Source organism: Ooceraea biroi, chromosome 6 (assembly GCF_003672135.1).
Source record: "Ooceraea biroi isolate clonal line C1 chromosome 6, Obir_v5.4, whole genome shotgun sequence".
Classification (NCBI taxonomy): Eukaryota; Metazoa; Arthropoda; class Insecta; order Hymenoptera; family Formicidae; genus Ooceraea; species Ooceraea biroi.
The window spans coordinates 5,758,249-5,771,929 of record NC_039511.1 but is presented as its reverse complement, the minus strand read 5'-3'; the positions used below and the strand labels follow the sequence as shown (position 1 = coordinate 5,771,929).

The 13,681-nt window shown below is 40.1% G+C and overlaps 1 protein-coding gene across 1 annotated transcript in view; it reads left to right on the top strand.

The window, feature by feature from the left end:
- Nucleotides 1-13,681, top strand: part of LOC105286657 (titin) — a 119,348-nt gene that overhangs the window by 43,752 nt on the left and 61,915 nt on the right. The window contains 18 exon segments of the mRNA XM_026970173.1: nucleotides 51-631; nucleotides 761-1,303; nucleotides 1,382-1,636; nucleotides 1,761-1,904; nucleotides 2,377-2,778; nucleotides 3,003-3,404; nucleotides 3,657-3,879; nucleotides 4,092-4,264; nucleotides 4,757-4,896; nucleotides 5,151-5,667; nucleotides 5,808-5,951; nucleotides 6,052-6,303; nucleotides 6,388-9,089; nucleotides 9,249-10,251; nucleotides 10,423-10,821; nucleotides 10,926-11,445; nucleotides 11,683-11,854; nucleotides 11,963-12,149. Coding sequence (XP_026825974.1) covers nucleotides 51-631; nucleotides 761-1,303; nucleotides 1,382-1,636; nucleotides 1,761-1,904; nucleotides 2,377-2,778; nucleotides 3,003-3,404; nucleotides 3,657-3,879; nucleotides 4,092-4,264; nucleotides 4,757-4,896; nucleotides 5,151-5,667; nucleotides 5,808-5,951; nucleotides 6,052-6,303; nucleotides 6,388-9,089; nucleotides 9,249-10,251; nucleotides 10,423-10,821; nucleotides 10,926-11,445; nucleotides 11,683-11,854; nucleotides 11,963-12,149 — 8,759 coding nt within the window.

Genomic DNA, 13,681 nt, shown 5'->3' with positions numbered 1-13,681 from the left:
TATCATATTTTCCCATAACTATTCGTCTTATCGTCATTTATCATACACAGGTACCGCAAAACTCAACAGGAGGAAGTCACCGTGATGCAAGCACCTCAATTCACTCGACCCCTACACAATATCGAGACGGTAGAGTTGACCAATGTCCATCTTGAGTGTCGTCTTCAGCCAGTGGGCGATGCGACCATGAAGGTTGACTGGTTCGTCAACGGTCGACCAGTAAAGACTGGTCACCGTTTCAGGCCGTCTTACGAATTCGATTACGTGGCTCTAGACATTCTTGGTGTTTATCCTGAGGATTCTGGCGTATACACTTGCCAGGCCAGGAATCAACTCGGCGAAGCCGTTACTTCATGCTCCGTAAGAGTACACGCGAAAAAAGATCTGCTTCTGGAGTCTCAACACCCCGAAGGATTGGAGAGAATACAATACTTGGAGGATGCCTCGCGATACAAAAGGCATGAGCTCGTCGATGAAGTCGTTACTGTAAAACCGAAATTTATTACAAATCCGAAGAACCAAGAAAATCTACGAGAAGGACAACACGCCCATTTCGAGTGCAAGTTGGAGCCGGTAACAGATTCAAATTTGAAAGTCGAGTGGTTCAAGAATGGTCGTCCAGTAACGATAGGTAATTTCTTAATTTCACTATTTCCTAATGCGTATATATCATTAACTCCTTTCTTTTTAAATGTATTGGCAATATATTGACCACGTGACTGCTAAATTATCGTTAATTTTATATAAATCAATTTTACAGGACACCGATTCCGTCCAATTCACGATTTCGGTTACGTTGCATTGGACGTAATCGATCTAATCGCTGAGGATTCCGGAACTTACACCTGCCGCGCCGTTAATTTGGTAGGCAGCGACGAAGTATGCTGCACCTTATCATGTCGCTCAGGCGCGCAGATCTTAACAGATACGCAAAACGAGCTTGGACTCGAGCAGATTCACTATCTCGAAGATAGATCCAAGTATCAAAGGCAAGAGGTTGTTGAAGAAACTACCACTCAGGCACCCATTTTCACGACTTCGTTGAATAATGTTGAAATAAAAGAGGGCCAGCGAGCACACTTCGAATGTCGGCTGATTCCGGTGTCCGATGCAACGATGAAAATTGAATGGTTCCACAATAATAAGCCAGTGAAGGCAGGCTCAAGATTCGTCGAAACAAATAGTTTTGGTTTCGTCGCTCTTGATATCATGTACGCATACCCTGAAGATTCTGGAACGTATACTTGCAGAGCCAGAAATATCATTGGCGAAGCTATCACTTCTGCAACTGCTGTTGTTCATTGTAAGATCTTATTTACTTTAAAATTTGTTCGATTTAATTTTAATATCAGCAGTATTAATTTATGTTTCTTTATTACAGCTAAAAAAGCAATCTACACAGAAACTCAAAGCGAAGAAACTCTTCAACGTCTTCGTTCTTTGGAGGATACATCTCGTTATCAACGTAAGGCCACAACTGAGGAAATTATCACGCAGGCTCCTGTTTTCACGATGCCGATAAAAGATCTTCGCGTTGCTGAAAATCAAGCAGCGCATTTCGAGGCACGTGTCATTCCAGTTGGAGACTCCAAACTTAAAGTGGAATGGTTGCGTAATGGAGTTCCTATTTCAGCCTGTAAGTTTAATGATAATTAATCACAATTAATATTATCGTATATTGAAATGTATTAAGACATGTACTTATATACATATCTAAAAAAATATTTTAAAAATATACTTTATAAATTTATTTTTAATAGCAAATCGCGTAACAACCATGCATGATTTTGGCTACGTCGCTCTAAATATGAAGTACGTCAATCCCGAAGATTCAGGGACTTACACGTGTCGTGCAACAAACGAACTTGGGGAAGCAGTTACTTCAGCAACATTGTTCGTCCAATGTAAGTAATGCTACTAACTTAATCCTGAATTCAAGTACATATTTACTTTCATTTTGCACAATTCACAAGTCTCTCTCAATTCACAAATCAACATACAATCAATAAAACTTACTTTTTATAAAAATTACGCGAATTATCTTAACAAATTACATTAGCTATTCAGTACAATTACATCTCTCTTTCACACACATTAAAATAATATTTTTAAATATAGCGATTTACTACATAATCGCGAATTTTACATTTTTGTAAAATTTTCATTATTAACTACTTCATTATTGACGTGTTATCACTAAACATACTTATTACCATTTTCTAATAAATACTTGCGCTCGCATAATACATGGCATAATGCGATTGAAAATTTTTGCTTATCATTTTACGAAATCCATTGTATGTGTATAATTTTCATCGTCTGTTCGTACAATTATTTACCTCGTACAACTATGACAAGGATTTTTCTAAAATACAGCCAAAGCAGCCTTGCAGTTCGAATCGCAACACGAGAGCGCTTTGTCGAAAATCCAAGCTCTGGAAGACACCTCGAAGTATCAGCGTCGCGAGGAGGAAGAAATTGTGGTAAAGGAAAAACCATCCTTCACGGTCCAACTAAACGGACCTACCAGTCTGGTCGAAGGTCAAAGCGCACATTATGAGTGTCGCATAGAACCCTATCCTGATCCTAACATGAAGGTGGAGTGGTTCCATAATGGCAAACCATTGTCCACTGGTCATCGGTACAGAACTACTTGTGATTTCGGATTCGCGTCACTGGACGTGTTGACTGTATATGCCGAGGATTCGGGCACATACACTTGCCAAGCCACCAATAAATTGGGATCGGCAAAGAGTTCGATTAATCTGGACGTGAAATGTGAGTAATATAAGAGTACATTTACATGCCAACATAGCTCGATCCATTTTATTAGTCTTGCATATTATATATATTACATATATACACACATATATATATAGGTACATTATATATATAATCAATTTTCTTGTAAATTTATAATTTTGTGTATAGATGTTATATTTTATTCTGTTTCTTCTTTCTTCTCTTTTTTTCGCACCGAATTAAATAAAAAATCTTTCTAGCTCGAGCATCAATTATCCGTGACACGCAACACGAAAGCGCATTGAAGAAGATACAGTACCTGGAGGACGACTCACGATATAAACGCGTGATTGAAGATGATACAATTATTGCCGAGAAACCCGCTTTCGGACGTCCGCTGAAGAACATTGAACATCTTCCAGAAGGCAAAAGCGCCCATCTCGAAGCGACGTTGACTCCCGTGAATGATCCGACAATGATCGTCGAATGGTTCAGAGACGGACGTCCCATTCCTCAAGGACACAAGTTCAAGACTACCTACGATTTCGGATATGTCGCCCTCGATATTCTATACGCTTATCCCGAAGATTCCGGTACTTATATGTGCAAAGCAAGAAATGCTGCTGGCGAAGCAGTTACTACTTGCGTGATCGGCGTAGACTGTAAGTGACACTTTATATATTTCTTACTAATTTCTTTGTAAAATAAATACATTACTTTGACAACCACTTTTGCATGGTATCTCTTTCCGTAAATTTTTGAAACAAGTGAGAGAGTGCGAGCGGAAACGAGATATTAATAACTTTTCTTATCTTTCATTCATGAAATTGACAAGTGTAACTGGATTATTGATTCGGTGTGCATTTAATTCAGAAAATTATAATCTTCCATTTTTTTTCAATTTACTCTAACAGCGAAACAAGGCTTGTATCTCGATACACTGGATGCCCAACGTCTACAAAAGATTCGGGAGTTGGAAACTGTTGAAGTTAAACAAGAGGTTGAAAAAGAGGTTATTCATCAGAAACCTGTCTTCTTGACACCACTGAACAACCTGGATCACCTCAAAGAAGGCGAACATGCTCATCTGGAATGTCGCGTGGAACCAATTAATGATCCGAACTTGAAAATTGAATGGTACGCTTACGAATACGTTACTTTATCATTCTACCTATCTTTATTATTTTATCTTCCTATCTTTAGCATTTAACATATAATAAAGGGGAAAATTCAGCTTTAATATTTAAATGTTTAAAAAATACAATATGTAACACTACGACGATAGCTTCTCAATATAATATACCAATAATTTAATATTCAATATGACTAAATTTTTCTGTATTTAATAGGTTCGTTAACGGAGTTGCAATCAAAACTGGTCATCGCTTCCGTACTACGCACGATTTCGGCTATGTAGCTCTTGATATTCTTTACACCTATCCTGAAGATTCCGGCACTTATATGTGCAAAGCTACAAACTTGGCCGGTGAAGCCGTCAACACCTGCACTATCAAAGTTGGCTGTGAGTATTTAATGTCGCGTTGAATATTAATATGCAAATTATATTAATCATACTTTAATGCAAATTATTTCGCGAAATTATCAGCGACGGACGTACGATATCCGGCACCAAATTTTCTACCCGTAAGAAATTTAAAAACATTCATTGGTGACAATAACAAACGGCGGAAGAAAAAGCTATATGTCAAATGAGTGGCATCACTTTTATAAAGAAAAGCTTCGATGAGATCCGTATTTAGTTTAGCAACATTAGACAAGTTTCTCACGAATAATAATGTTACGCTGCAAAAATCGTTATTTTATTATCGCAATACTTCAAGAAACATGACACATTAAAAATCAAGCGATCGTAACTCTCTGAATCAAGATTTACTGTTCCTTAAGCGGATAAAGCTGAACTTGTATTTTTCAAGAAAGTACGCGTGACTTTACCAGTAATGTAAATACGTTTATCGAAGAAAACAAAAGTATCATAATCTGTTTATCATTTTAGCACGTCGAAGTATTCTTCTGGATACCCAGCATCCAGACGGTCTAGAAAAGATTCGAGAATTAGAGGCCCAGGGTCATCCTGCACGATTGGAAATTGAAGAACCGCCAGTGACGCCGCCAAGATTTGTTACCGAACTCAGGGTAAATAACGATAATTACGATAAATAAAAAGTAGATAATCTACTAATTACAATATGTATCACATATATTGGGTTAAGCGGAAAGTTCGTGCGGATTTCTTCTGCATATTAAACATTAAGAATTAATACAAAATATATTTTGTGTTTGAACATTGTTAAAAAAATCCGCACAAACTTTAATACCAAATATAAAACATGATGAATAAATATAAAAGATTTAACAAATGGATTGAATAAAATGAACTCTTTTTATAGGGCACAACTGAGATATACGAAGGGCAGACCGCTCATTTCGAGTGTCAGGTGGAACCTCTGCACGATGCTAATTTGAGAATCGAATTCTTCCACAATGGCAAACCGTTACCATCGGCAGCACGCTTCCACGTAACTTTCGACTTCGGATATGTAGCTCTCGATATTGGTCACGCCGTACCAGAAGATGCTGGACAATATTCCGTACGTGCAATCAACGCACTAGGACAATGCGTGTCATCCATCGAGCTCAAAGTAATTCCACGAGACAATATCATCCTGGATTCTCAACGACCTGAAGGAATGGACAAAATCCGGGAACTCGAGGCTCAGCAACCATGGAAGAGACCGGATGTGCCTGAACCTCAGACTCGGCAGCGGCCCGTCTTTACTCAACCTTTGCAAAATATTGACAGCATTGCCGAAGGCCACACCGCACATTTCGAATGCAGACTCATACCCGTGGGTGATCCTATGCTCAAAGTGGAGTGGTTCAGAAACGAAGTGCCTCTCGAAACAAGTAAGAATTCAGAAATATGAGCTTTCTATGCGTGAAATTTCTTTATCAATTATATAAATATATTATATTTCATGCGTTTTGTTCAAATTGATGATAACTTGCGCAGAAATATTTGATATTTATGTTGTGATTCTTTCTAGGTTCGCGAATTACGAAAGTGCACGATTTTGGATACGTATCTTTGGACATCGCTCACGTGCGTGACGAAGACGAAGGTGTTTATATGTGCCGCGCTTCGAATCCATTGGGTGAAGCGGTAACCACGGCTTCAATGAAGATTAAGAGTGAGTAGTCTTAATTTGTTTGCGCGTGTATCTTAAGCTATCGAAAATTTATCTAATAAAGTCTGATAAAATTTAATTTATTATTTATATTAATCTATAGCCAAAGCGAGTATACAACTTGATACTCAGCATCCGGAGGCGCAACGTAGAATTGCTCAATTGGAGGCGAAAGAAGTTGACCGACCTGAGGAACCAGAGAAGGTCTTCGATAAACCTATCTTCACACAATTATTGACCGGGCCAACCGAACTTTGGGAGGGACAAATGGCTAGATATGAATGTAGAGTCGTTCCTGTCGGCGACGCGAGCTTAAGATTTGAATGGTACATGAATGGAGTCGAATTAAAATTGGGTAAGAACATATTTTTACGATGATTTGTGTCATTAGCAATCATAAATATTTAATATTAACAAAATCATTATGCATTGGTTTTAGGTTCACGCTTTCGTGTAAACCATGACTTCGGATACGTGACGTTAGATATTCTGAAAGTCATCCCCGAAGATTCTGGCGTTTACACTTGTAAAGCGATCAATAAAGCTGGAGAAGCGGTCTCGTCAATTTCGCTGAAAGTGAAAGCACGTTCAGCCATCGATTCCGAAAGCATACAAGCTGATGCATGGCAGAAGATCCAATTGAAAGAAGCTGAGATGAATAAAGTGCCAGAAATGTTCGTCGATACGACACCGCAGCAGGCGCCCGTTTTCACTAAGCACCTCGAGAGCTTCGATAAACTGACAGAGGGTCAACGTGTTTACTTGGAAGCTCAAGTAGAGCCGCGAGCAGACCCCAACTTGAGAGTAGAATGGTTTAAAAATGGTATGCCACTCCAGACCGGAACTAGACTTCGCAGTACGTTTGACTTTGGTCTAGTAACACTGTCGATTAACGGTCTAAGACCCGATGATTCTGCAATTTACACTTGTAAAGCGACTAATCTTCTGGGAGAAGCTGTATCGACCTGCAGTTTGAAAATCGTCGATCGTCATTGGCTATTGGGAGACACTCTGCATCCTGACGCTCTCCCGAAACTCGATGCTCTAGAACAGCCTCAAGTATTTTCCACCGAACAGCCAGAGCCTACTTATGAAGAACCGGTGTTTATCACTCATCTAAATAATGTGGAATGCCTTGAAGGCGATAATGCTCACTTCGAATGTAACGTGGAGCCATCAAAAGATCCAACCATGAAAATTGAGTGGTTCCTCAACAATAAACCTTTGCCGACTGGCGCAAGATTTAAGAGTACATACGACTTTGGCTACGTAGCATTAGACATGACTCACGTTTATGAGGAAGATTCCGGTATAGTTACCGTTAAAGCTACTAATTCGAAGGGAAGTGCGCAAACGTCGGGTACTTTGAAATGTACCAGCAAACAGAACATTTATTTACAAACGCAACATCCGCAAGGAGAGGCCGGACTCGAGAGAGTGAAGGAAGCCGAAGACGCTTATCTGTCAAAATACAAAAGACCGGAAGATATGCCCGAACACGAATATCCTAAACCAATCTGGACAGTACCTCTTCAGCCTGAGTTTAAGCTAGGAGAATCCGAGCCATTGCATTTAGAGGGACAAGTTGAACCGAAAGATGATCCTAATTTGAAGATTGATTGGTACTTCAATGGAAAACCTTTGGAACACGGTTCACGCTTTAAAATGACCAGCGATTTTGGATTCGTTACTTTAGATCTAACGGACGTTTATGAGCGTGATTCTGGTATTTACACTTGCAAGGCTCACAACAAGGCGGGCGAGGCTTTCACATCGACAACTATTTACTGCTCTACCAAGGAAAATATTATCGAAAAGTCGCAACATCCTAAAGGTAAGGAAGGTCTGGAAGCTATCCAGGATCTGGAAGAGTCGTTGAAACGACAAGAAGGAGTTCTACCGGGAGAAGAAGAGGGTCAGCCACCAATGTTCACGTCACAATTTGAAAATCTGACTAATCTGTCAGAAGGAGAGATCGCTCACTTTGAGGCGTCTCTCATTCCTACTGGCGATCAAACTATGGTGGTCGAATGGTTCTACAACGGCAAAGCTTTGGAAGCTAGCCATCGTACAAGAACTGTTTACGCTTTTGGCATGGTTGTTCTCGAAGTTCTTGGTACTAAAATAGAAGATTCAGGCACATACACTTGCAGAGCCACCAACAAATGGGGCAGAGCAGAAATCAGTGTGCATTTAGAATGCATCGACAAGTCCAAAGGACAGAAACCTAAGTTCACGACACAGATTCAGTCCTTGGAGGGTCTGAAAGACGGTCAATCGGCACACTTTGAATGCACTCTAATTCCAGTGGGTGACCCGCACATGAAAGTCGAGTGGTTTCATAACGGGAAACCTCTACGACACTCGTCGCGCTTCAAGATGGTCTCCGATTTCGGCTTCGTAGTTATGGATATCGCCGGAGTAATGTCTCACGACACCGGAGAATATGTTTGCAAAGCTAGCAACAAATACGGTGAGGATTATACGAAAGCCACGATTAGATGCTTCGGCAAGAGCGGAGTTTATCTGGACTCGCTGCAACCGGACTCACTCGCACGGATCCGGGAACTCGAGAGTTATACTGGAGAGCAAGCAACTACTCCTACAACTCCTGTCGCCGAGCCACCAAAGTTTATTACGCAGATCGCTGATATTACGAAATTGGTAGAAGGACAGTCCGCACACTTCGAGGCTAGACTCACCCCGGTCAACGATCCCGACCTGAAAGTCGAGTGGTATTATAATGGCAAGAAACTTCCTCATGGTCATCGATATCGTACCTTCCATGATTTCGGTATCGTTATCCTCGATATACTCTACTGTTATGAAGAGAATTCCGGGGTTTACGAGTGCAGAGCCGTTAACAAGTACGGTGAAGATTCCACGAAAGCGACACTCAAGTGCTACTCTAAGGCTAATCTTATCTTGGAGTCGCAATTACCGAAAGGCATGGAAGGTGGTCTGGAGAAAATTCAAAATCTCGAAGACTCGATGATACGCACGAGAGACGAAAAAGCCGTAGAAGAACGTGGCAAGGCTCCAGTTTTCACTGTGCCTTTAAGTAACATCGATGGTCTTCGTGAGGGAGAAAGTGCTCATTTCGAAGCACGATTAACACCTACAGACGATCCAAAATTAAAGGCAAGTTATATAAATATTATCATTACATTTATTTGAGATCTTATTAATCCAATTTGTTTTATAGTATATACACGTTTTATAGTACATGCATCATTTTATAATATGTATATTTGCGTCTTATAATAAATTGTATATTTTATATTATTTTCTATGACACAGGTCGAATGGTTCTGGAACGGTAAACCACTGCGAACGGGATCTCGTTTCCGCACTTTCTGCGACTTTGGTTTCGTCATTTTGGAAATCTCTCCCATCTACCCTGAAGACTCTGGCGAATATAGCTGCAGAGCGACAAATGACTATGGTGAGGCAGTGACTACATGCACGATGAAGTGTACGGGTAAACGTAGCATCATTCTGGAGTCTCAGCTACCCAAAGGAATGGAAAGCACAATTGATAAGATTGCCGAGTTAGAAGGCCTTGGAAACGTTCCGGGCCAACCCAGTCCCGAAGATGACACCGGAAGACCGCCAGAGTTCATTACAACTCCTTCTGATTTGACATTGACCGAGAACTCTCTTGCTCATTTCGAATGCCGATTGCAGCCAATTAACGATTCTAGCATGAGAGTCGAATGGTTCCACAATGGCAAGCCTCTTCTCGCTGGTAGCAGAGTGAAGACTATTCACGACTTTGGCTTCGTTATTCTAGAAGTGGCAAATTGCTATCAACGCGATTCTGGTTTATACACTTGTAAAGCTACCAATCGCCATGGCGAAGCCACGGTATCCTGCAAGCTGCAAGTCCGCGGACGTCAAGGTATCATCTTAGAACCTCAATTACCGAGCAACTTCAAGACCGGCACAGAGAGTATTCAGAAATTGGAAGAGTCTCTGTACAAAAGAGACGAAATCTTGGCGGAAGAGGAAACGCCGAATCCACCAAGATTTATTGTCGAACTTAAGGACATCGAGGTTGAGGAAGCTGGACCAAGCCACTTCGATTGCAGAGTAGAACCTGTGAGTGATCCGACCATGCGCATCGATTGGTTCCACAATGGTCGACCCTTCGCGACCGGCTCTCGAGTTCATCAGATCAATGATTTTGGATTCATATCACTGGATATGTCGTACACGTACGCACGAGATAGCGGCGAGTATGTTTGCAGAGCTACTAACAAATGGGGCACTGCTACTACCAAGGCCACCATCACTTGTAAATGTAAGTTACAATCTAATATTCTTAATACAGAAATATAATCCTATACTTTCATTATCTTATTCTTTACATTGATATCATATATTAACGATACTATATATTATATTTTATTTTACGTTATTTTATGTATGTATATAATGGTATGTATAATAAAAATACTTATTTCTCTTGCAGCCAAGAAAACAATAGACTTTGACTCCCAACTGCCAATGGGAATGAGTGGTGAAAAATTAAAGGAACTGGAGCGAGGACCGGTTTCTCAAGCTCCTGCGGAAGAAGCACCGCGACAACCACCTCATTTCATCACACAAATTCAGTCGGCAACCGTAGATGAGGGTGAACCGGTCAGATTCGAGTGCCGCGTGGAACCCAAGGAAGATCCTAATCTACGCATCGAATGGTACAGGAATGGTAAATTAATACCTGCTGGGCACAGGTACAGATCAGTTTACGACATGGGATTCGTGTCGATGGACATCCTGTACGTCTATCCTGAGGATTCTGGCGAATACGTCTGCAAGGCTATCAATGATCTGGGAGAAGACACTACCCGAGCTGCCGTATCCTGCAAAAGTATGTCTTTCAGAGTATCTCTTATCCTTCTCCATTTTAATCTAGACTAGCATCATAATTCTTCAAACTGTTGAATTTTTTAAATAAATATATTTGCTTTGCAGAATTACCAAACATTATCCTGCAAAATCAAGTACCAAAAGGTATGAAGAAATCTGAGGCTTTGATGCAGATGGAAGCGACAATCAAAAAATATACTTCGGAAGTTCATCTGACCGAAGATGATTTATACGATGCAGACAAGAAACAGCCGCCTCGTTTTGTTACGCAGATTCAAGATCAGACGGATCTTGTTGAAATGAATAGTACCAAGTTCGAATGCCAATTGGCGCCTGTGGGTGATCCAAACATGAAAGTCGAGTGGTTCTTCAACGGCAAACCATTACCTCATAAGAATCGATTCACGCCTATCTATGATTTTGGTTACGTAGCGATGAACTTCGGTTGGGTCTATCCAGAAGATAGTGGTGAATACCTATGCAGAGCTACAAATCTTTACGGAATGGACGAGACTAGAGCTATAATCAGAACCGCGGGAAAACCCGGTATCATTTACGAGTCTCAGCTTCCTAAAGGGATGAAAAGTATTGAAAAGATTAGGGAAATGGAAGCAGCATGGCAGATGTAAGATCTTATTTTATTATTTATACGTCTATATTTATATAAAAAGGATACGTATACGCCTTTTTTTAGCAAAAAAGTTAAAATGAATGCATAGTATTTATTTTTACGTAAGCTTTGAGGCTTATTTGCTTCCAAAATTAATATTGAATTATTTTTCAAAAACTTTGTCTGCCTTAATTAGAAGAAACGTTGAACAATGTAAAATATGTTATATAAAAAACAACTCATGTTTTATAGTGTACCCGAAGAGGAAGGTGAGGAAGAAAAAGTACGCTCAGCACCTGTCTTTGTGAGTAAACCCGAACCGGTAACTGTTGAAGAAGGCGACTGGTCTAGATTCTGCTGTCGCGTCACTGGACATCCAAGACCTCGTGTTATGTGGATAATCAATGGTCATACGGTGGTCAATGTAAGTTCAAGAATATACTTTCTCATATGCTAACTATTAACGTGAATTTTTTTATAAAATTCATTTGCAATGTCACGTACATTAATTTTATGTTTCTTCTTCTACTAGGGATCTCGTTATAAACTAACATATGATGGCATGTATCATCTGGATATCCCGAAAACTAGACAATACGATCACGGTAAAGTGGAGGTGATCGCAAGGAGCTCCGTTGGCGAAGCACGTACGGAAACGACTTTGACAGTTAAACAGCGAAGCGACGATTATCGCGGTGTATTGAAAAATTCGCCAAGACGTAAGTTCGCGCTTGAACTATTGCACACGTATACGTTTCGTGAATTCTTCGTGTCATGATAGAATAAACTAAAATTTTAATAAATAATAATAAAAATAATATATAAATTTAATAAAAGATTGAATACATGTAAAACATGAAAATGGAAACTATGAAATTAATTAGCCAATGATATTGTGATCTTGAAAAAATTGTGTGCGAAGAGTTCACGTATAATATGACAATTCGAACGGTTTACAACGGTACAAATATACCACACGTGAAACCGAACGAAGAGCGGTTGTCAGTCTCCAATGACGATTCGCGAGAGGCGAGCGTAGATTGGACAGCATCGAGCAACCGAATCACAGTACATAATATGTATATATCGATATGACACGTACATTCCATTTGAGAACAAGACACTATAGACCAATTTGTACATCACCAGTCCTTTCCTTTCCTGCTCTCCGTTTGACACTCCAAAGCTATGAAAAGCACCTCAAGTCCAGCAGCTTCTGCTTCTCCTTCTTCATCATGCTTGGGAATATCGACGGGAATAGTAAAGTGAAATCGTCTTAGATCAAAGGTACCGTATATACTTGATCTCTTACATCGGCATTCAGGTATGGAAAGTAATCGTCAGAAAAACGTTCGTGGTTTTACATTATATCAGTGTTTTTTTTTGTATCCTAGATGTTCTTATGCTAGGTATCCGGTAATGGAGATACCAACGAGATAAAGCGGATTAAGTTGAGGAAAAAAGTCCTCTATTATTTTCTAAAAGTTTAAGATATTAAGTAAAAAGCATTAATAAATGGACGTAGAGTAGACAATATACGGAGTGTTCTCGGCAATATCCATGTTATGCAACGAACATAAAAAAAAACGAACATAACGAACACACAGCAAGAAATAAAAGATGATTTGCCACTGATATATTTTTCTAATAATTTCTGATAGATCACTACTATGTCTAAAATACTACGCCTATCGCATCAACGCGCGCGAGATGCGCTCTCATTCGGCAATCCTTTTTATTAAATCTACGTAGTTGCTTGAAAAATAATACAGAACGTTTTTACTGAACTCAAGTCGCTCTATTACCTCACGAGCGTTGGTATCTCCGTTGCCGTATACCTGTACAGGGTGTCTGACATAAGGCGAAAAACTTCTCGCCCACAGGTAGATCTCGTCAAACTGAATTTAAGAGTCCTGTACCATTTTGCAAACAACTACGTAAAATTTCGAGTAATTAAGTAAAGAAAGTTCGCTAATTCGCGGACGCGATTGGCGTCTCATTCATACATCACAAAAAGAAATACGTGGCAACACTTTCTCGGCAATACGAGCGCATGAATGAGACGCTGAGAAATGATTGTCCACGCGTCGTCTCGCCTGCCGCTGTAATCCGATACTCGCTGCTATCGTGTCGCGCGCGCGGCTAGCTGTTTTTTACGTCATTCATGCCTACTTCCTTCGCTGCCGATCGCGTCCGCTGAATTAACGAACTTTATTTACTTAATTACTCGAAATTTTACGTGGTTGTTTAC